This window comes from Astatotilapia calliptera, chromosome 13 (genome assembly GCF_900246225.1).
Source record: "Astatotilapia calliptera chromosome 13, fAstCal1.2, whole genome shotgun sequence".
Lineage (NCBI taxonomy): Eukaryota > Metazoa > Chordata > Actinopteri > Cichliformes > Cichlidae > Astatotilapia > Astatotilapia calliptera.
Genome location: NC_039314.1, coordinates 12,088,973 through 12,113,231, shown reverse-complemented (window position 1 = coordinate 12,113,231; position 24,259 = coordinate 12,088,973). Strand labels below are relative to the sequence as shown.

At 37.8% G+C, this 24,259-nt stretch overlaps 1 protein-coding gene across 1 annotated transcript in view; it reads right to left on the bottom strand.

The window, feature by feature from the left end:
• The window catches only part of eys (eyes shut homolog), a 124,738-nt gene that overhangs the window by 47,751 nt on the left and 52,728 nt on the right, over positions 1–24,259 (bottom strand). The window contains exons 22-28 of the mRNA XM_026190933.1: positions 22,292–22,489; positions 20,609–20,730; positions 17,628–17,749; positions 16,495–16,754; positions 4,552–4,648; positions 4,051–4,158; positions 2,720–2,865 (exon numbers count right to left, since the gene is read on the bottom strand). Coding sequence (XP_026046718.1) covers positions 2,720–2,865; positions 4,051–4,158; positions 4,552–4,648; positions 16,495–16,754; positions 17,628–17,749; positions 20,609–20,730; positions 22,292–22,489 — 1,053 coding nt within the window. The remainder of the gene's footprint in view (positions 1–2,719; positions 2,866–4,050; positions 4,159–4,551; positions 4,649–16,494; positions 16,755–17,627; positions 17,750–20,608; positions 20,731–22,291; positions 22,490–24,259) is intronic.

Here is a 24,259-nt window from a genome sequence, read left to right as displayed (position 1 = left end):
AAATAAAAGATCAAAGCTGAAATTTAAGTTTCTGAAATACAAAAGTGTGAGTGTGAAAATGTGAAAAATATGAAAAATTCCACGTCCTAGACACCATCGTTTCATGCTATCATTAAAAGTGATGATCACACTAATGATTATTGCTAGATATACCATTTCAATAAAATGCAAGAATAAACTTTGTGTCACAAGTTGTGTTCACAAATGTTTTTCAGAGACACAAAAAGCTAATTTTAGATTCACCAATTAACTGAACACACACTCACAGGCACATACAGCACTTTATGCAGACATCAGCTATCAGCTGAGCGTCAGGTTCAAACTCAGAACCTTCTTGCTATGAGGTGGCAGTGCTAATTACTGCACTACTTTGCCACCCACAAACTAACAATACCTAACTTTAATGTTCAAATTATGTAAACATAAGGGCTAAACAAAAGTAATTATGCACTGGGACGCATTCCTTGCAGAACAGAGCAGGGTTTAAAAAATTGTTTATACTAAATAAAAATAAAGCTGAGAACCTTAATGGGGACTATAAAGCATTTACTGTTTGTTTGTGGCTGTTAGTTTGCACAGAAAAAAAAAACTGCTCACAATGTGATTATATATTACTATACATATGTTGTGCTAATATTGAGGGTTCATTAAAATCAATTTAAGGCATTAAATGTATTTGTTTTTTGTTTAATTATGAGAAATAAATAGAAAAACATACACTGATTGCTCACATGACACAGTTTCTAGTACTTCTACATCTGAAGAATTCAGTTAGAGATAATTGGTTTATAACTGATACCCTTCCATTGAGAAAGTCATTGGAAATATTTGCACAATACTGCATGCTGTGTCATTAATAAGTAAACACTACCAGCAGCAACAACAACATTTTGTGGAGCAAGTCCAGCCAGCAAGAGCTAGAATTTACTGAAGCCTTAACAGCAAACAACATCGCAAGGGTCAGAATATCATCATCTAGCAATGTGCTGACTGAGGAAAGTGTAATAAAGTGCTGATTGCACTGTACCATCACTCAAGGGAACATGCTCACTAATGATGGGTGAAGAAGAGAAAAGGGAAGGTGACAAAGAGCGTGGAGAAACTGTGATTTATATAAACAAGATTGGCAATTAATCATGTCACTGTAATGACCTTTGACCATAAAGAACACAGCACCTGTACACAGTTAAGTGATACATTACTGGGATTCAGAGACCTTTAAGCCAAATGCCCTAAATAATGATGTGACAGCAAAGATCCAGCCAGATGCCAAGACTGACTTACATTAAAGGACAGCATGTTTGCTAATACAATATATACAGAAAGAAAATAACACTGTATATACAAATTAAGCTTAATAGCAGGTCTTATCGATCCAGTGAAAGTTTAAATTATTAAGGCGTGAGGAATACGTTTACGTGAAGAAGCAAAGATTTGATCTCCGTGATCTTTACCGTGTGTTTTTATGAGAGCTGTAAAAAGGCTCACAAAACTATAGGAAGACCCCGTTCACTACAAAAGACATATGCACTGAAGAATATTCCACATAGGTACTGATTGAGGTGGGAATAAAGCGTCATTACAGCCTAATGACATCAACAAAAGTGACCTGATATAGCACCAGACTCATTTATTAGTGAGGGGCTTCAACTGTTACTATCAAAATGACTTTTGGCATTTGATATGCAAAAAATATCCCCTTTCTTCCCTGATGGCTAAAGCAAATAATATGTTAATACCATCAAGTGACACAATGAATTACAGTGTTGCAGCGATGACACATCATGCCATCAAAGGAGAATAACATTTCAATTCATTCCAATCAGGCTGCAAAAACACCGCATGATGAATCACCCTCACACAGCAAACTTACTTTAAGGCGAGAACAAAAAGAACACACAGCACAACTACAGTAGCATCGTAGACCCATTTTTTTTCTTTTTTTTGTGCGTTTTGACAAAAGTTGCTTTGCTGTTACACATGTTACTAGAGCAAATATTTTGTATGAGTTCTAGTTGGTTTGAGCCAATCCACACTGTATCCTCTGGCCACTTGCTCTCTTGGGGGACCCTGTTTCCTCAGATGAGCTTAGAGCAACAGAAAAAGTAATGGCTTGTACTATGCTGTGCGTAGGTCTAATAATAAAAGCTGCTTCTGTGGGAATTGGGCCATGCGTGTCAGGTTCTGCTCTCCAGAGTAGCAATACCTCAGAGATTTTCCCCTCTCTCTCAACTGGGGAAGGATAAATTGATGATACAGTGTGGAAGACAAATGAAATTAATCTTCCCAGTATCTGACAGGAATCGGCTTTGGATAGCGCACACACAAGTGCACACAAGTGTGCACACGCGCGCGCGCTAAAATAGCTCGATATCCGTCTGGGTGGAAAATAAGACAAATGGATTGAAGTAAAACAACACTAGCGTTCTGAGACTGAAGAGGCTGATGAAATTAAATAAATGCAGCTAACAGACACTGAGACGTTTTTATCAGATAAAACAGGTGACATGAATTTATCTCTTGTTAGCTCTACTAAAAAGCAGGCACTGTATCTTGCACAGCGAGGCAGGCTAATTAAAAGCAAGCATTGTGAAGCATTTTTTACACTAAGCCAGCTCTGTGTCAGACTTGCTTCAATAGCGTGCAGCCACAAGCGGGCATGATAAGCTTTTTAAAGTCTTATATTGATCTTAATGTCGCCTTACGGCGAAAGAGCTACCTGAGTATCCAGGGCGACAGACACACTTGAAACCCCCGGGCGTGTTGATACAGATGCCCTCATGTAGGCAAGGTGAAACTTCACACTCATTCACATCCAGGTCACACAGCGTTCCAAAATAACCAGGGGGACAGATGCAGTGGAACCTAAAGAAGAAATTAATAAGCAATGTGTCACACAATCATAGCCCACTTATGTTAATTTCTTATAACTTTAAAAATCATCCGAATTGTTTTTCCTCAGCCAAACATGCGCACACGCTCCCACAGCAGTTGCGTGCGTGTGTTCCAAACCCACTGAGATAAACTGCGCTGGAGTGATTCTCTCAACTGACCGGCAGCATTTTGCAGAACAATTAACAACTGGCAATTAAGTTTCCCAGTGTGCAACTTAATTTAAATTATGCTTCATGACTTGTTACTAAAGGGAAGGCTTAATCTGTCCGATGATGTGGTTTACTCAATTGAAATCCCTCTCTGAAGCTGTCGCTGGGCCTAACCATAGATCTCGCAGGAGACGAGGTAAAGAGGCAACGTACAATTATTCACCTAAGTGCTGCTGTAAACATCATTCATCGGTAAACAAGTTACATCACATCAAATTTATGAAATATGCTAATTGGTAGTTATTGTCACGTGGCGCATTTGTTTGAAAGCCTCTTCTGCTCTTGGACTGATTTATTAGAACAATTAACCCTTTCCTCGTTGCAGTCTCGCAGCTCTGCATAGTCTGATTCTTTATCGCAGTATAGATGAACTTGCATGGCTTGCTGGGTCAGGGAGATGGATTCAGAGGTGTGTGGCGGGCAGTGAGGTTAAAAAACACCTGATGTGAACTCCCAGGACTATGCAATCAGAAGAGTGCTCTGAGCAGGGCCAGGTCACATGGGAATGAAATCATGACGGAAGACAAACTGGAGACAAACCATTTAGGACTCAAATTGGCCCTGGGACTTCTCAACCCATCTGTCCGACTAAGCCTGGAAGCCCCGGGGCTCCCATTAAGCACAGCAGAGAAAAGCACCGGTGGAGTAAAGCCCAATCTAGATACATGATGTGGTCCTGCTGAGTTTGCTCTTCGTCTTTAGAATAGCAGCTTATGTGTGTCAAGGATGACAAGCTCGTTGTATAAACTGCAATACTCTAAGGAGGACTGCCAAAACCTTATAGTACTACTTTTTTTTCTTTGGAGAATGGTTATTGATCATTCAACTTTCAAAACAAAATCAAGCAATTAATTCTGCCTGGCCTTCATACGCAAGAAATTTAAACACGCTATGAAAAAAGGTTATGATGCAAGTAAAAGGGGGGAAAAATTGCATATATGCTTACTTGTTCACAAGATCTTGACATGTGCCAGCATTCTTGCAAGGGCTAGAGGCACACTCATTGATATCTTCCTCACAGAGAAGGCCAGAAAATCCCACCTTACAAACACAGCTGGAAAAGAAAAATCATTACTATTGATATTTTGTCTCTGATGGAAAATAGAAGATGTTTCTTACAAGCACGTGCACAGAGTGAGAAAATCTATAGGAATTTATTGATATTGATCACATTTAGTTTGATTGCTCACACTCTACAGCGACAAAGACTGGTTTAACTAAATTAAAGAACATGCACAGTAGCATATGATAAAAACAGTAACGACAAACATGTTTTGTTTCATCTAACTACAACCATAATAATACTATCTGTTAAATAAATTTCAAGCTAAGAAGAAGCATATTGTTCTGAAACCCATAAAAAAAAAAAAGATTTCATCACTAAAACTCCTGACATTTTCTCACCCACTAAGAAATGAAAAGCTGGTTTGCGGATAACACTTTTTACCTGTAACTGTTGACCCGGTCCACACAGTCACCCTGGTTTTGGCATGGGTTTGAACTGCACTCATTGGTGTCAATTTCACACCAACTTCCTTCAAATCCTGAAAGATAGATGAGATGGTCATGGATCAGCAAACCCCACTACATCCTGAAAACGTCAGGACCGATGATAACAAAGGCCCCTGTGAATGCCATTTTAATGGAACTAGTAAGCCCTGTAGCATATCTCATCTTCCAGCTCTCAGCACTCACTGTTTCCCCTTTGAGAGTGTGTAAGTCTAATAATACTTTAGTGCCACAGACAGATTGGTCTGAGGGTTAGTGGTTTGGGGTTTGGGAGGTGTGTGCCTGTGTGTGCCACCGTGCATATGTCTCTGTGTCTGTCTGTGTGGGAGAAAGCGAGCGAGTGGGGGGACATCTTGTTAAGTTAGGGTAAGAGGGAGAGGCTAAGCCCAAGAGCTCTTTTGCCCTTGTTCATTAGGGGGTTGAGGGCCAGCATGGCTAAGCAGATCAGCATGGATGTTTTGTTGTACATTTGAAAGCAGCCTAGGAGCCTGTAGTGTTCTGCCTGCCAGAGGTATTCCTCTAGTGCTTGGCCTGGGTCTGGTCCATTAGATTGTTTTCTGCTGAACGAATTAACATTCGCTCCATGCATGACTGGGTTTCATTAAGTAAAAAAATTGACAAATTAAAAAAGATCACAAATTAACCAAATGCTCAAAAGTATGGAAACAATTAATGGACATGATCTGACTTTCATTAGCAGTGAAATTTAATCACCTATAAACATCAGAAGTACATCTAATGCTTAGACGTACAGTATAAGCATCCATCCATCCATCCATCCATCCATGGCTTATCTGAGTCAAGCCTGTGGAAGCAGTAGAGCTACCCAAGCCCCCATATCCCCTGCCAACACTTCCAGCTGTTCAGGAGGAATACCAAGCCACTCTCTACAGTGTATCCGGGGACTGCATGGGAATCTTCCCAGTTGGGCATCCTTGAAAGAGCTCCTCATCATATCTCTAATACTAAACTCAGACACCCTTCATAGGAAGCCTAGTTTTATACTTTTGGCCATTATTTCAACTTAGTTTTCCCTTCACCATAACAGACCAGTGCAGCATCCAAATTACTATAGATGCTGCACAAATATGCCATTGTAGCTGCACAGAGTAATTATACAATTTCCTGTGCAATGCTGCTATCAAGCTACTTTAAAATTCTGGGCTCAGACTCCCAACAACGACTACTGTGTTTCCCCTGCAGAGCACCATCTGCCGAGCATAATTAAATGTAATGCAAGCATAGCAAAGGGTTAATATAACTAACCCATAATGAGTGTGTGAGTGCCCTTATTGTTTTCTTGTCTCATTATGTTACTCCCACTGCTTCAAGATAGAATTACATATTTTTGAACTGTAATGGGTTTTGCACATAGTAAATTTTATGCCCAGAGAAGTACATCTGTTCACAACGATGAGGTTCCTGAGAATTGTTTAAGACAGGAGAGCATGTGTTTTAATCTGGCATGTTTAAAAAATGTGAGACTCGAGCCATACAGGAAGAAATCATTCAAAGTATTGAATATGACATTTTGGCTATTTTTGGAATTCACGGAAACAGTCTAGCAGGGTCATACAGGGTCTTCAGTCCTCTGTGTAATATCAGGAGGTAACTGTATACTGCCTTTTTCTCTTTCGTCTTCACTTCAAGATATACAGATGCAGGAGTTGTGATTATTTGTAGTCTCCAATGTGTTTAAAATTAGAAAAAAAAATACACTATGAATAATGAATTTTCTAAAGAAAAACGGAATGCAGGGTAAGTGACACAACTCTGTGCATCTTGGGATGTATGAATGAAGAGGAATCCATGAAGAGGAAACCAGAGACAGCACAGAGCATCTGGTGAATTATGGGACAGCACAAGTTTCCCATGCTGGTCTGTCAGTCAAAGCGATGGTGAAGCACCTTGGGGACTATTTCGAATGTCACTGCAATGTAATGCATCTTCTGCTACTAAGCAGTGACTTGAGGCTTCTCTTTGACAGAGTACAGAGCGGGATACCCAAGGCGCGTGGCTCACGTAGTCATTCCATCATCTGGCAAGAGCTACAGTATGTGATCACGGCTGCTGCCAGTAAATGTCTCGGAGGAGAAGAAATTGCGGGTGATCCCGAGTGGATAGCCAACTAACTTTGATTGACATTTCAATTGAAATATGAGGAATGTCTCCATTTTGAGAGAGCGAGCTTAGTTTGGACTGCTACATTGGTGACTGTTGTCTTCTGTCAGTCTGATGTAACGTTTCTTAGAAGGGGCTCATTTAAAAATTTTATAACCCAGCGTTTCTGCAGTACAGATTACGATCTCTGTCTGCAGCGGCGTCTGTGTGCCGTCATGCATCAAAATGTTAGATGTCACTGGTGGCTTAATCCAAGAGCAGGATTGTCATGTTGAAACTAGGATTGCGAGTTTTGTGCCTGGCCTCACGAGTTTTAGTTAACCTACTGCACTTTTTAATTTGCCAGTCAGTGGCTGGATTTTAGATTTATGACACAAGATCAGAGCGAGATTTACAGTATCCAAACTCATAAAGGCCCTAAAAATGCAATGTGCTAGAGCTTAACCAAAATTGTGAAAATAAGTGTGAAATAATCGCAACTATAGAGAACATTACAAAAAACAGACTAACTAACTAAGACAAACTAAGCTATTTTCAGCTGTCATTAAAATAAATAATTAAAAGATTATATATAAAATATCGCTTTACTGTGTTTTATGATCAATATCACAATTCTTGCTTTTTGCTTCTCAGCAGGAAGTGAGAAGCATTTTGCATTGTGTTGTACTACAGAATGGCTGTATCATGATAATACAATGGGTGATAAATTGCACTACTCTTGTATTGTAAAGCAATTGTATTGTAAACCAAACCATCCCCGCACCACTGATGGAACACTGTTGGACATCTTGGATTCTTTTCAAGTCTCTGTCACATTATTTTAGTTATATTTATTTAAAATGCAGCAACACGAATAGAAATAAAAACAGAAAAGAGTACGCTTGAAGGTCCTTTACATGCAAGGACCAAAAACTGGGTTACTTGAAGAAGTGGGTTAAGAATAGAAATCCTTTGCATGCAGCCAATTTACCCCACTGCTACACACCTGGACCACCTCTTCGACACAGCTAATGCAGGAACAAAATGATTAAACACTGAGTTTATTTAAAATTTGTTTACTGTACAGCTGCTGCAGACCTGCTGCTATTTCATACTTTTAGTATAAATGAAACTACTTCTTCACAACTGATGTCTGGCCCTGTGTACACTCTTGATGTTATGGTTTGTTTGTTTCTCTAGCTTTAGTCATATTATTTATTTTAATGATTAATCTACAAATTAAAGCCGTTAACTTTGGTTTATATGTTTATATGTAGTAAGTTTTGGCTGTCATAAAACGACAAACTGCTTGTTTTATGGTCTGTCAAAGATTTGGCCCTCTCCAACTCTGACCATTGCCCCCTGTCCATTTGGAAAATCCTTCATGCTGTGAAACCAAATGTTACAGAATGAAGAAGTTTACAAAAAGACGGGAAAAAAACAGCCTGAGTGCAGGTATTTCCTCTCTGAGGTCTGCACCAAATACAGGCACTTTAAATGGTCTGAAATAATGGGGAAATATGAGATTTTGGACTTTTATTATATCATGCACACTCTCCATAACCATGACACCGTACCTCTTGAATTACAAATAAAAGAACAATCAGGTTATGCTTTGAACTTTAAAGCTTTGTTAGGCAATTTTGCTTAGAAAAATTCATTAAATCAAATGGCACTCTGTGGTGTGAGAGGGCTGAAAGCACTACAAATGCCACTGAGAATCAACACTCTTCACCATGATGACTACAGCTTTCTGCTTGGCATTTATGTTTGCTGATTCATATGTTTGGGCCTGAAGCCTATCACCTTGTCTTTCATATAACACAGAAGGTTTAAGATGCAAAATGTGAGCAAACACCATGCTGGCCTACAAATCAGACAGTTGTGTTTTGCATTTGCTTTTTGACTTAATCCTTAGTTTTAAATCTTTAAATCTGGACAGTTTATTAGTTATATTTGCTTATACCGGTCTGGACCCCCTTTTGCCTTCAGAGCAGCCTTAATTATTTTTTGGGATAGACTGAACTCAGGTACTGAGATGTGAAGACAATGGAGGTGAACTTGCGGTCATGTTGAAGAAAACAGTTTGAGATGATTTTAGCTTTGTGACACATTTTCCTGTTAGAGGAAGCCGCAATGTTGATGGTGAACAGATCAAAACACTGACAGAATCCATGGATGGCAGGCTTTTGAGTGTCCTTGCAAAGAAAGGTGGCTATATTGGTCGCTGATTTGTTTTTGAATGTCAGAAATGTATATTTGTGAATGTGGAGATGTTATATTGGTGTCACTGGTAAAAATAAATAATTGAAATGGGTATATATTTGTTTTTTGTTAAGTTGCCTAATAATTATGCACAGTAATAGTCACCTGCACACACAGATATCCCCCTAAAATAGCTAAAACTAAAAACAAACTAAAAACTACTTCCAAAAACATTCAGCTTTGATATTAATGAGTTTTTTGGGTTCATTGAGAACATGGTTGTTGTTCAATAATAAAATTATTCCTCAAAAATACAACTTGCCTAATAATTCTGCACTCCCTGTACATTAGTAAACATCATTGTTGCAGATGAGCAATTCTGTTACCTCCCTCTCTCTTTTTAATGATAACTATGTAAATAGCCACAAAGCTAAATAGCTTAATAAATAGCTAGCTACATTTATAGCTAGCTTGCGCGATATAGTGCTAGCTAGCTAGTTAGATATTTGTCTGCCCAAGTTCTACGGGTAATTCATCTTTTTTGTTTGCTTGTTTAGTTTTTTTAAGGTGGAAATGTTGGGTATTAGCTTAGTCCTTAAGCTTAAAAATTGTATTTCCACACATATTATCAATCAAAAGTTACAGTTATTGATTATGCCTAAACATGCTGTATAATTTTCACAGAGAAATGAGGATTGCATGCCAATATAAAACAATTCTGACTATTCCGACTTGGTATGAATGCAGATGCACTCATCTAGGTCACCTTAGGCTGTAACACTGTGCTTACAGCAGTCAGTGTCATGAGCTAAAGAGAAACTTTGGTACAGCAGTGTATTGCAGTTCCCATGACAGAAATACAAAAAAAGAAAATGTTCTCATTTTTACATCTTTTCACTCTATGAGAAGACATTTTTTAACATTAGGAAACATATTCCCATAGAAGACACCAGGTCTACTGTTAGATTTCTTTTGCCTTAGTCACAAGATGTGTTGGTTTGTAACACAATAAGAAACGTATTTATTTTTGAAAAATCAGGGTCAACTATTGTCTGTAGAGCAAACTATAAAATTGAAAATCACTGATACCAACAACAGCTACCCATATATACTACACCACAAGTAACCTGCGACATGTCTATATCATATCACTGCCAATCATTTCAGGCTGCATGGTTGTTCCAGACAAGGCAGACTTTATGTAGCTCATGCCTTTCTCTGCTTAGAGCAAGCAAATCAACGGTTCATGCTTCAGCGACCTTGTACTGCATGTATTTTATGGTGTATATATTGTATTATATGTCCCATGCCCTATTTTTGTTAAGAGATTACACGTGTCTTCTTATTTTTGTGATTTTCTTCCATGTTGTTTAGCAAAACACACAAACAATGGTGCTCTTCTTTCTGCTGTCAGGCTGTTGCCATCTTGTTTTAAATGCACGTATAATTGAATACCTATGCATACCTGTAGTACAAAAACAAAGTGTGTCTAATATCCACATCAGTGCTAAGCAACTGTCATTATGATGTATACACTTTGCTCAATGATATCTCGCAGCTTCTAAAAGTAAACCTATGGAGTATTTTTTAAAAAAAAACCAGAACATTCAATCAGATCTGTAGTAGCTTCCACATATTTATTCAGAGACTATTTGGGCATTTTACATGCTGTTAGGCATTCAGGGGTTAAACACCAATCTGGTTAAATCAAATAATGATGAAGAATTTTCATGAAGGGAAATCCTCTCACACTACTATGTGATCACTGATGCTTTTTTCCTGCCTTTTCCCCCCGCAGCTGTTGTTTGATCTGGAAACAGCTTTCAAAACTACAGTGGAAGAAGAGAACCACCTTTGCCCTCAGCAATGGAATATCACTAGTGTGGTGAGACCTTTGCCAACTGAAGGGGCACGCTCTCATACTGAGGTCGAACACCAGCTACATTTTAATATTTTCCCACTTCTTTGTGTGCCTTCACTGTGAGAATATTAGACCAGACAATAGTTTCCCAAATGGAGCTGTGATTTACATGACATGAACTCTGATTAAAATACAATATGGCCACTGACTGCCTCTCTGTCGTGGTCCATTATTCTGTGAGAAAGATTTATTTGGTACACCTTTAATCTCAGTAATTGTGCTATGAGAAGTGAATGGCTACTGTGCAGGCTCATAGTCACATTACATTGGTTTTGTTAAAATAAGCTGGGCAGTGATGAATCGTAACATATATAAGCTTTTTTTGGTTTCTGTACAGTATGCAAGTGTCTTATATGCTTGCATATAAGACACTTGTATGCAAGCATGCAAGTGTCTTATATGCTTGCATACAAGTGTCTTATATGACACTTGTATTTATATGCTCTAAATGCATATAAATGCATTTAGAGCATTTATATGCTCTAAATGCTAAAGGGTATGTCAGCCAAGTCATTTACTTAGACGAGATTTCCAATCCTGGTTTGACACTTTATTCATTTTTATAAATGAACTAATACAAACTAGAGCAGATAATGTGGATTGCATGAGGTAATTATTATAAAAAAAGCTCATCATAAAGATGGTAATCATAATAATCTAGAACAGCACACTATAAAGGGCAAAATATACTAAGTTGACTGAACCTACAGTATCTGTATTTCTAATTCCTTATACTAAGATAATGAAAAGTCTCATTGATCTTGCTATACATCTGCCAGGGCATCTGGTTTATTAACTGACACATGTCCGCTATAAGTCATATAGTCTGCCCCCTCTATAAAAAAGAATAATCACCTAAAATGAATCTACTGAGGCCAGACTTTTTCCAACACATTTTGGCAACACATATTTTCCACACATCTTTTTCAGTATCATATTAGCTATGTGTCAGTTCTCTTGTTGGCATAGCTCCACAGTAGCTCATTAACCAACTGTTTGGTAGGACACAATCTCAATCTTGTGGAAGGTGAAGGCTAGTGTAGCATGCCATGCAAATAAAGGGGTTTGTTCTCCATCTGGCCAGGAACACCTCTGGGTATATTCTGAACCATGGAGACCAAATGGTTTTTCCATGTGAAGAGACCACACAATGCTTTTGAATTAATTCCCTGTACTGCAAAAATTAAAAAAGAAAAAGAAAAAGTCTCCACTTCATATAATGGACTAGAGGCAAAGTGATTGTCCTCATATCACACAGCTCACGTTTAACACTTAAAAATGCCAACTTGTCACCCAAAAACCAATAAAAAGCTCATAATGAATATAGGCACTTTAACTAACAAGTCTAAAGCGTTAAGTGCTGCAGTGGCATAGTGTGATATCCATTGAAAATGCCATCCTAAAGAACCTACGAATGAAACTAGAATTACAATCTATTAATCTAATCCATAGAATATTATCATTTTAAATAATTGACAATTATAAATATTTCACATCCAGAATAATAATCAGTAATTCTGATGTAATTATCAAAAGGTTAGAATGTTTTGACATGTTTTGTCTTGAAGTCTCGAAGGAATCCTATAATCAGTTTTACAAAATCCATGAGAACTACATAAAGTAACTATGTGAGAATTATTTACAATCTCAGTGATTAAAAAAAATAAAGAAAAAAAGGTAACTCAAAATTAAACTCCACTGACACAAATCTCAAAGAAAAATGACTAAAGCTGAAGTTTTATTAATTAAGCTGTAGTTTCTATTAATTAAATTCAAAGGGGAAAAAAAGCATAAATATAGCCTTTCCGCTCTTCAGATAGTTTAAGTGGATGGAGCCCTGACTAAACGGCAGAGGCAGAGAATGTGCAGGAAAGGTCCAAGATAAGATTAAAGTTTACACATGTGAACTTGTCTTTGCTCAAGGAATTCAGCAAACCGAGCAAGGACAGCACAGACTATAGATTGTGTGCGAGACTCTGATGCGACTCTACCTTGTACCGCAGTCTTGGCTGAGTGATGCCATGTGTTGTTTGTTTCATTTGTTGCAGTTGTCGGCCAGTAACCCTCACCTCAACCTTCTACCCTAACTCTCCCATTTTCAGGTTGCTCTTCTATCAGGTTTGGCACTCCCTGCTGAGGCTCCTCATTAAGAGGAAAGTGGAACATCTGTGCTGGTCAGGCAAGATGACTTAGGCCTCCTGGCCAGAGCCTCAGCGGAGTGTCTCTGCTAGTAAGAACAAAAACTTCCTACAGGAGCCCTCTACAATCAAAAGAGGATAACTGCTTCACCTGTGTTTTTTTAAGACGAGACTTTCAGCTTGCTCTGGTTTTATTTTGGCCCCCAGCTTCTCACAGTACACCTTTGTAGACAGAACTCATTTCCATTGTGGCTGTGTTTTACAAATCCCTTTAATGCCGCTCCCAGTAGAAACCGCCTAATTGCTGCCTTTTAGATCCTGCTAAGCTGATGAACACTAAACTTGCCATATCAACCTTTTTGTTAGATGCGTAGAGTCTAGTGAAGTTTCTTGAGAAAGCTAAGACCACACAGCCAACTTTGTAATCTCTTCAGTAAAGCAAGTTTGGTATAATGACCACTAAAGTTAAAGCACTTAGCTTTTATAAAAGACCCCTGTCAGCAGCCATCAGATACTGTCACAGGGCTGGCTATGAAAGGTTTGACAGCCGCCATCTATTATCGCAGCATTAGCAGTGCCTCAAAGGCATCATCACAATGAATACCAGTGCTTCTTCAGTTGCACTCATGCAATTCTGGTGAAATGGAAAGAATAGAACACCTGTTATTCCAACCATGGATTATGCATTACAACCTAACAGCTGAAATTAGCGACTTTTGTTGTGTTAGACGCAGCAGTTTATTACAGAACAAAACCAGATATGAGCAAAGAAGGTTAAAGTAAACAAGATTAGCAGAATGGATGTAGCAGCAAAGTGCTTTTTTTTTTTGCATGTTTGTATTCTTTTCACCATGCAGGAGATGGTATTTAAGATATTATTAAGTTTCCCTACATTGCATTTCAATTTTTTAACACAAGACTACATAAACTGTTTATCTGATTGTTGTTTTTAGCAAAGATTCTTATATTCACCTGCATGTGTTTGCTAATACAAAGTTAGAATTAATTAAAAATATGTATTTAATCTTAGTTAACTGTATCTCAGTAACTAACCTTATTAACAACACAAGCCTTCATGTTTATCCTGAGGCTTGTTTTACCATGGTGCAACTTCCTTAACAGCTAACCATGCCTTTATATAAGAGCACATGCTCTCTTTACTTGAATGTGGATCATTGGTCTCGCTTGATCTTTGCAAAAACCACTGAATGAAGCTGCCATGTTTCTATTTACATATTTAAGACTCGGTATCTAAAAGCAAATAAGAGGCTCTAAATTTTAATTTTTAACTCAATTTTCTTCTTATAAACACTTACTGATGCTACACTGAACACAGTTACAGTATTTGCAAGCATTTAGTGTCATTTAAAAGCATAAAAATCATTCTCCTTAATTCAGTTACCTTGACAGTATTTGCTGTATTGTGTAAAAGCTTTTGTCTATGCACTGGGATGTGCTTAATGTACTAAATCTTAGATGCATATGCAGACAAATTTTATTTTCAATTAGTCTGAAGAATAGTGTTAGACCTACACAATTTCCTTGACAAATAACCTACAGTGAATACTAAATAACAATTTTTTAAGACGGCTGCACTGGGATCAAGCCATGGGCTCCTTTATGTTTATTGAGTAGTAGCTATGGAGGATGGATTTAAGGTGAATAATAATGGAGAGTAGGTGAGTCACGGTTGTGTGAAGTGAAAACGACCAAACCCACGCAAAGCTCTTGGTGTAATGTATGCAGCGCCTAATTTCCTATTCCTCTCAAAGGAAGCTTTCTGAAACTAACCCAGCCGCTCTATTTATATCTGGCAACATCTTTTCATCTCTTTGCTGATGGAGCCATTAGGTACAACATAACCCTATACCGTCTTAACCTCCACAGTGAAAGCCTATGTTAAAATGATATTTCATTTACAATTTACAAGCTAACAAGATTTTACTGATAAACATCGTAATAGATCATTTTAACGAAGAAAGCGATCATTGCCAGTGCTCTATTCCAATATGTTGCTTGTGAAACAAAAACCTGACTGATCTCATGAACTGAAAATAAAACAGATTTTCCTGCGTTTCATTTACATCTGAGTGGATGTGCATGCCCGAGTTATTTATGCCTGCGAGGGCATGTGAATGAGCGAGAAGGAGCCAGTACTAAATGAGGTCAATGCTTTATTCTCTTTTAATATAATTTACAGTCTGACTCCTCAGTCACCCACAGTTCTTTCATCCTGTGGCTGTTAGCTGCAAATTTGAACGGGCGTTAGTTTGCAATTTGCTTGTAAATGGGAATATTGAGAATATGTACACGTTGAAGAAAAAACATCTAATTTTGCATTATCAGTAACGAGTAATTTCTAAGACATTTGGATGCATGCGTGAATTCAAGACGTTCAGAATTAGCATCTGTCTTTAGCCAAGCATCTACTGTTCCTGCTGCTACAATTAGTAGGGATGCACCAATTTATCGCCCAATCATAGGCAATGGTAGAAAGTCCAGAAACATAATGACGATGACAGTGAATAATGATTAAATAACTTTACAGATATACTCTTAAATTGCACAAAAGATGTAATTTATCCCTGACAATTTCCCAATTTGTGATTGTGTATTGATTAGAGTTCAAAACAAACAAACAAAAAAGAATAAAAGATTGTGATGTAGAATATGTATTATGCATATAAAACAGACCAAAGTGGTTCACTGATTTCATTAAAATGTCCAAATTTTTTTTAGGTGCTCATGAACTTGCATTAGACTAACTGGGTCTTGCTAAAAGATTATGTGTCTTGTATACAGTAATGTTTTTATAAATAATAATCATATTAAAGAGTGGTAGTACCTGCTGATTCCCCATGTGTCTGTAGGGTCTTTACCTTAGAATATAGTATGCATTATGATGACTCAGCTGGCACTGATACACAGATTTACTGCTAAATAAGTATTCAGTTTAATTTAGTATTAATGCAATGAGGAGAAAAGCAAGCAAAAGACACCAATGTCTGGGTTTGTTGACCATTTCTTATGCAAAAATTAAAGTGGAGCATGAAAAACTCTAGAAATGCAAATTGTACCTCTGACTAACTTTCATTATGTCTAACACTCCTTTTAACCCATATAATAGCGAAAACCCGCCATATTTCACTTATATTCTTCTCCATATTACAGCAAAAAGTATGTCTCTTATTTTAAATCACCTGTGGATGTTTTCTTTATGGCACATTTTTTAGGTATCAGGAGCACATTTTACCATTTTATTCATGCACACAAAGACATTAAACCTTTCTTTTACAGCAACTTTGAGGAAAAGCACATTTCAGAGGGAGGATAAAACGACGATTTTCAAATGGATAGTGCTACTTTCTTTCTATTCCAATGAAATTATGCTGTTTGTAATTTTTAAATCCCTCAAGTTTTAAACAATTCTGTTGAACAAAATTCTACGATTATGCTGGGAAATAAGTCGAAAATAAAAACACCACGAGTACGAGGCTGCGGCGCCGAGTTCACTCACCAGCTGGGCATCTGCAGGAAGCTGTTCCATTGGAGCGTGTCAGGCAGGTGGAGTTGTGTAGGCAGGGATTGTGGAGGGGGTCACACGGGTCATAAGGCTGGTTGCACAAGGGGCCACTGAAGAAGGGGGGACAGGTGCAGGAGAACTCCCCAGGTATGTCTGACTCCTGACACCGAGCTCCATTTAGACAAGGGCCAGAATCGCACTCATTCACATCCTCTGTACAGTCCACACCTGTCCAGCCTCGTGAGCACAAACACCTTACATACACCAGAGAGGAGATGTTACACAGTAGAGGTTATTTTGCCATAAATCTAAATGAATCATAAATGAATAAACACTTTTTAAAATGTTCTAAAGGCTATGGCAGTCATACTCTTTGGGACAATTATGCTAAAAATGCATTCAGCAGATGTTCTGGGAGTTGCTGCAGACAAACTCCTGAATAGCTTGCTTTTTTTTTTTTTTTAATGATAATTTAAATTACCCACAAAACACACTCTTCTACACAAAACCTCAGTGTTACAGTGCACGCGTTCTCCACACTGATCTCCTGGATCTCTGTTAGAGAAAGTACGAATTTTACTGTTTAACTGCACTACTGGCAGCTTTTAATTCTGGACAGCTGAATGCAGGACACAAGAGGTTAGAGTGCTGAGTGGGAATTTAATGGAAATGTATGCGTTCTAGACAGAAAGAGAGACAGATGGAGACAGAGAAACCGAGAGCCAACCACAGTGTATGTAAATCTCAAGTATCTGCTCTTAAGGCAGGTGAATACTCCACTTGGTGGCAGTGAGTACCCGGGCACTACAACCACTCCACCTTGCATTTCTTTCCATCCCCCAACTTTTCTACCTGAAGCATTTTTATGTCTCCCCAGTGAGAGCGGGCATTAGCCGAAGCAGATACACCAGCTTTTTCCTCCAATGAGTCACAGATCCCCTGAAACCTTTTCATGCTGTGAGCCATTGATTGACTCATTTGTTTTACCTGCCATCTGCAATTCATTATCTCCGGTGCCAGTGGAAGGACATATTGCTATCTCTGAACGGCTTCTTTTTTCCCCGCATTTCTTAAGTGACTGATGCACCTCGCGAGGACGCTGCCCTCGAGCCAGCTCGCACACCTACTTGTAGCTGTTGAGAAGGTCTGTGCAGGTGGCGTTGTTTTTGCAGGGTTGTGATAAACATTCATCAATTTCTTGTTGGCAGTACTCCCCCTCCCAGCCAGAACGACACACACACTCATAACTCTGCGATACAAGAAAAAGGGAAACAATATTAGATTAACACTGGAAAGTAGTCACATTTCACATCTGCACTATGTAGAGTTAGTATTTTAGGTGGTTAGAATCGAATATTTAGGAGAGCAGTAGGCACATCTCACATGCAGGGACTGTTAATTAAGTTGTTACGGAGCAGACAGGGCATTTTGCCACTCGTTTGTTTCGTTATTTATATTGGTTGCATTTTAAAAAACAAATGTTGCAATGCTTAATATACTTGATTTAATTCATCTCAATGTTCTTGAAAACATTGCGGAATAAAACCTCCTACTCACACACACACACACACACAAAAAGCTTTCCTGTGGAAATCTGTTTAAAGTGAGGAAGAGTCATGCTTGTCTTACATTTCCACATTACCGTGCTGATGTATTCCTCCTACCACCCACCCTCTGGACAGTATGCAAGCCTGTTTTTTTCCATCACATTCAAGATACGATGATACAAAACCTTTATGAAGCGTACAGCATTACCACCGCATATTCTTTGAGGGATATTTTCACAGCCAAGCAAACATGTAAAACACGTTGGATTTCGTTTTGTCAGGTTGTTTTTTTTTTATTCTGGAGCCAGTAAATGTGTTGTTAGTACTTTAAATTCAAAAAACGTTTTATACAAAGCTCAAACATTGCTAATCTTTTATTTTCTTGCCTTTCCTCCATTCAAAACAGTATGTGGACCACTCGTCCTTTATTTCATCACTGCAATCGGCGCTAAAATAATGAATTGCTGCAAGACAGATTAATGTTTTTCTTCCATTACTTTCCAAGAAGCCATCTTAATTTAAATTCCTCTTTGCATACGTTATGAACGTAGTCATATGGTCAAAGGTTGTTTGGGATTTATCATTGCCAACCCTCTGTCGAAAGGTCCCGGGTACTTGCGGTTGAATGCATGCTAATATTTATTTCATACACTGAAGGGGAGCCGTTAAACTTTGTCTGATATAATTTGTACACTGTAGGCCTTATGGTGGTGGGGGAAAATGCCGTCATCTCATGATAAATTAGATGCCTCCAGGAGACTCCAATTCCTTACCCCTGGCAATAGAACATAATCTCATTTTTGCTGCTAAGTCACCTTCAGGGACTGCAATTCTCCAAAATAAGGTAAAGCTCTGTGGGACACAATGTTCAGAGAGAGAAATAGCTGCACTGTAAACAAGACTATGTGATGGGGTTTCCAAAAAACGGCCCTATTTGAATAATGAACCGAGAAAAATGTAACGGTAAAACACGGTGACTAAAAAAATACCTGTGGAAATTTCATTATATTCCTCTTATCAGATCCCATCGTCTTCTTACACGGTGTCCTTTTGTCTTTGGACTTGAAGTTTAGTTTATCCCAGAAAATGAAAATTACACTACAGTGTTTTAACCAGCTTTTGCACCACAATAGGCTTCCATTAGTTCCTTATAAACTACATCAAAAAGAGCCAGATAAAATTATTAGTAGAATATGTTGACTGACTTTAAAATTTTAATGATGGATGACTTTTATTTCTTTATACCGGCTGGATAGAACACAACCATTACTGATAAGCTACAAAAAAGGAAAGTCATGTTATAATCTTAAAACTTAGCTCTGCAAATCTTAATACTGATTTCATGAGAATTAAATTTGGTACAGAAACTTTATAAAAATTAATTTGTAATTACAAAGTGTTCTCCTCTATCTTAACATCACTACTCTAATGTAAGCCTTTTTTAAAACTCGACTACACACATCATAAGTTACCAGAGGGGGGAAAAAAGGCTAAATATATGGACTTTATCTATGACACATCTGTTTTACTACTGCAATCTGTTAGCAAAAAAGCAGCTGTTGGAAAAAGGCTCCTGGTACTCATTGCACAGTTAGTGAGCAGCATGCGGTTCCCAAGGCCTTTCCGCAGCTGCAACATATCAATGTTATTGGCTTAAAAAACATTTGAATAAGTACAAGAATAGAGTTGTGCCTTCAAGACACAAGTTTTAAAAGTTCTGCTTTTTTTTTGTTAAACTTAACTTCTGACATAAGCATTTTTTATTTCCCGTCAAGCCTGCCCATGTGTTGCATAACCAGGACGTGGAGGTCTTTAATGGGGAATATAGCGTGCTATAGATGTGCTTAGACACTGTAAAGTTATTAAATGGCTATCAAAAATATAAATAAAGAAAAACCTATTGAATATTTCTATGTTTATTATGACTTACACTTTAAACATAAAGATGAAGCTTTTTTAAATAATTACTAATTATCAGGTATATGTGTTGTTTTGGACACACGATCTAAAACAACATTGGTTAAAAACAGAGACGCTATCATTACAAATTAGTGTTTTCCTTCTAGGGATACTTTGGTAATCCTTTGGTTATTATGGTACATTGGCTACAAGGCATAAGTGGGACACTGTAATTGGCATAATTTTTCTATTATGAGATATAAATAATAATGGCCATCTATGGGACATAAGATATTAACAGTTCCCTACCTTATTTTCCCCCCAGACACCCAAAACAATATGAATCATGCTGGACCTGTAAACCAGATAACTGGCGAGCTGCTCTGGAGCACAAAGTCATGCCAATGTAATTTATTCGTTTTTAATAATGTGCCAATGTTCGAGTTACTGCACACTTGTTAATATTTACTGCAAAAGAAATGTTTTAAAACACCGAATGCACAGCAGCCATCAAAGGTAATATACAGTAACTAATGTGATTCATGTCTATCAATATTTTATGGAGAGTTACCAACTGTGGCGATTTACAGGACTGGGCAATTCTGAAGCATAGGCTATAACATCACTCCATTATACTGCCTTGGAAAAATGTTTCAACTTACCAGATGGAGGTCCTTACATACTGAGTTGGTGCTGCACAAACTGTTCACGCAGTCATCAATGTCTTTCTCACATCTGAGCCCAGCATAACCGGGACTGCAAAGGCAGTAAAAGCCATCTACAACTAAAGGAAAAGCCGGAGCATAGTTACAGTACCTTGCATCATAAATTAATTCACTCAAATCTCTGTGGGTCCTACATCTCTACACAGGTAAGTGCTGATTATGAGCATAAATGACTACACAATGGCCACTGTGATTCTATTTTTAAAGGGTATGACCATTAAATAAATGACTTAGGCTGTATCAGTAAGACCTGTTGCTGGCAAAGTCCAAACTGCCTTAGTCTGACAGCTTTACACTCTAACCAGCTTTAAATGAACCTGTCTGCGATGGCCATTCAGTCCTCTTCTTGCCAGGTGCTTTCCTTGTCTCACCATATTTCTGCTCACTGAAAGCCTGAAAGTCTTGTCATTTGTTGCAACACTCTCAACATACTTGCAACACGCTGAATGATGGGGAAAGAGCGCAACAGAGGGAGAGGACCAATTTCAGTGCTATTCTTAATTCAGAAGCTACAAATGCGGCAATTTCTTCCATCAGAAGTTAGAATTTCCCATGGCTAATAATCCATTCCTTCCTCTCTTTATTTATTAATGATTTTAACCAAGGATGCATCATTCTGTTTCTCCAACACAACACTGGTACAGGCAGCCAGTGACAGAGGTAATTGCAGTTCTTACAGGAGTGAATTTATTACTTCCCCAGTCAGGGTCCCTGGATTCTTCATTATCCCAAAGATTTACCACGTAATCTATGCTGTCACTCTGTCTTGGTGCGTGTAGATGCTATTACTCTCATTAAATGCTGTAAGTCCTCGGTGGCAGCAGCATTACTCATCACTGCCACTGTGGCTATGCAGTGCTGTCCCTTGTGGCTGGCTGGCTGGCTGCGACTGAGCACTGGCCAATAGGTCCAAGAATCCACCTTCACTAACCTAAGGTGAACTGGCTGCGCTCAAAATTGGCCAAGACAGCTTGTGGAGGCTACTGTAGCACTGAGAGGACAGTGATCCACTGCCATCACTATTTTAGAAAAAGCATAAGCCAGTTCAAAACTGGACTGGAGAGCTGGCAGTTTTCAAGAACGCCAGGAAGGGTGGAAGAAACAAATATTTTGATGCTTTTTCAAAACTAAACTAAATTTATGACAAAATCATGCAAATTCACAGTATAACATAAACAAAGCAAGATTCATTGACTGATAATTATTTCGAATTTATTACTTTTCAGCACTTTTCTAATGATCAGATATTTTTTTAAATACTTGGGCTAGAGATGAAATGCACGGGAGTAACCATTCAAAACCATTCATTCAAAGTCATTTAATATCCATTATTCAAATTGTAGCGCAACATCGATGACTGATCTTCTCTGACACATTATATTAAGAAACTAATCAAGTGCACTCCAGTAAAAAATGTCCAGCTCCTCTCTTCAGATGAATGATTCTAACCACAATATCTACAATGGTGAAGCAACTGAAAACTACCTATCACACTCCAAGTGAACAAAATCAAATTAGACACATAAATGGCATTTTAATGTCTAAATACACGCATGCAGCTTTGCTTCCGTCATGAGTGTATGTCATGAAAATGTTGGGAAGACGTAAGCTGTTTCGTACCATCATAGCAGAAGCCATGAAGACAGGGGCTGGAGCTGCACTCATCTACATTGATTTCACAGCGGGGACCAGTGAAGCCACGGCGACAGCGACAGCGGAAACCTAAAGGGAAATGGTCCTGATCCAACTCTTCCACACATACTGCTCCATTCTCGCAGGGATTACTGGCCTCACAGGGTAAGAACTCACAATTATGACCTGAGGAGAGGCAAAGAAATAAATACAGAATCCAGAAGACAAGAATCTTGGTTAAAAACACAGTGCAAGAATTGATCTCAAGATTTAAAGTGTACACCTCTATTATATGTTTCCTTGAACCTACAATAGAATTGAGAACACACACCAAATGTTAATCTAAGGAAATTTACTAATTTAAGAAGAATAGTTCAGTGACACCTTATACTGTAGATGATGCGATATTAATAAGGCTGAAAATTATTTTGAAAATTTTCCACAACTTGTAGACAGTTTTTTATAGAGTAGTAAACCCCTGAGTGTCTTTATATCTTAGAAACTCTGCCTCTCTTTTTATACGCAATCAGGTTACTGACCTAATTTATTGGATAATGTTCCTCCACGTACTTTTCTAACCTTTTGATCAAATTTAAAATAAGCTAATATTTTAAAATGGCAGCACATTTGATTTTGAGTTGAGTTTTATATGGTGTGTTGCATTCTTTTTTATTGACATGTAAAGTAACGAACATTATGTTAACTCTACGAACATTCAAGCTGTTACAATACTACATAACATATTTTTTTTTAAAAACCAAATTTTTTATTTATTTATATATATATATATATAAATATAAATATAAAATTTGGTTTTTTAAAAAAAAAAATGTTATGTAGTATTATGTAATATATATATATATTTGTACTCATACAAAATGAGTTTTGCACAAAATTTCCTCATTCAATGCAACAATGCTCCATGCTGATTTAAAACTAGTGATAAAAGCACACATCTGGCTACTTAACCCTCAATGTCATTGCTAATGTGCTATTGAATACTGCCATTTGCATCATGTTTGAGCAACTTAACAACAGCTTTGATTATGAAAACTGATAGAACTAGGCAGAAAAATGAAAGTGGATAAAAATCACTTCAGATAGATTGTGCATAAGGCTAATCTCTCCTGAGCCTACAGAAAGTAAAATAACATAATTATAAAAAGCAGTGCAGAAAATTAACCAGATCAGTGCAGATGATAACAATCTTCAAATGTTGCAAAACATGCAAAAATAGACAAAGCACAGTGGTGGTGCATCCTACTGAGATCGTTTCTGTAAAACAATCACATGAAGGAAATGAGTGAAGTTGTAGTCGAATCAGTTTCTTATTTGTCAGGAAACTGCTGAGTCCAAATGGTTTCTTATACCAAATAATATATAAGAAGCACTTTGGCTGAGCTAGCAGCTGGTTAGCTGGTTGATCCGTGAATTATGAAAGAATCTGAAGTGTAGTTATGGCTATTTTAACATAAATGTGGTGAAAATATTGATTTTGATATTACAAATGCTTCTAATAAATTGTATTGTATTGTATTGTATCTTTATTTGTTTCAGACATATAAAACAAAAAACAATATATACACACTACATATATTTTCATTTACAGATAAATGGTACTTCTACTGTGACAGCTTCTCAGTTAGTTATCATTTGGTAAACAGTAGTACAACTTTTCACTGATATATTTGTTGTACGGTACAAGTGGGTGAAATTAAAGCTCCACAAAGCCATGGCTTTCTTGATACACTGAATCACTTGAAATCCTCAGATATAAAGCGAGTTAATCATTCACCCTCTGAGAAATACTCCCAGAAATGGCTTTAGCGTTTGACTTCATGAACTGTATAATTATTTCTGTCATAGTATAAAGAAGTAGCTTTGCACACTGATGCACACTGGAGATGCAGAGTGGCCACTACCACACTGTACACTGAAGTGGTGTTACAAGGGTAA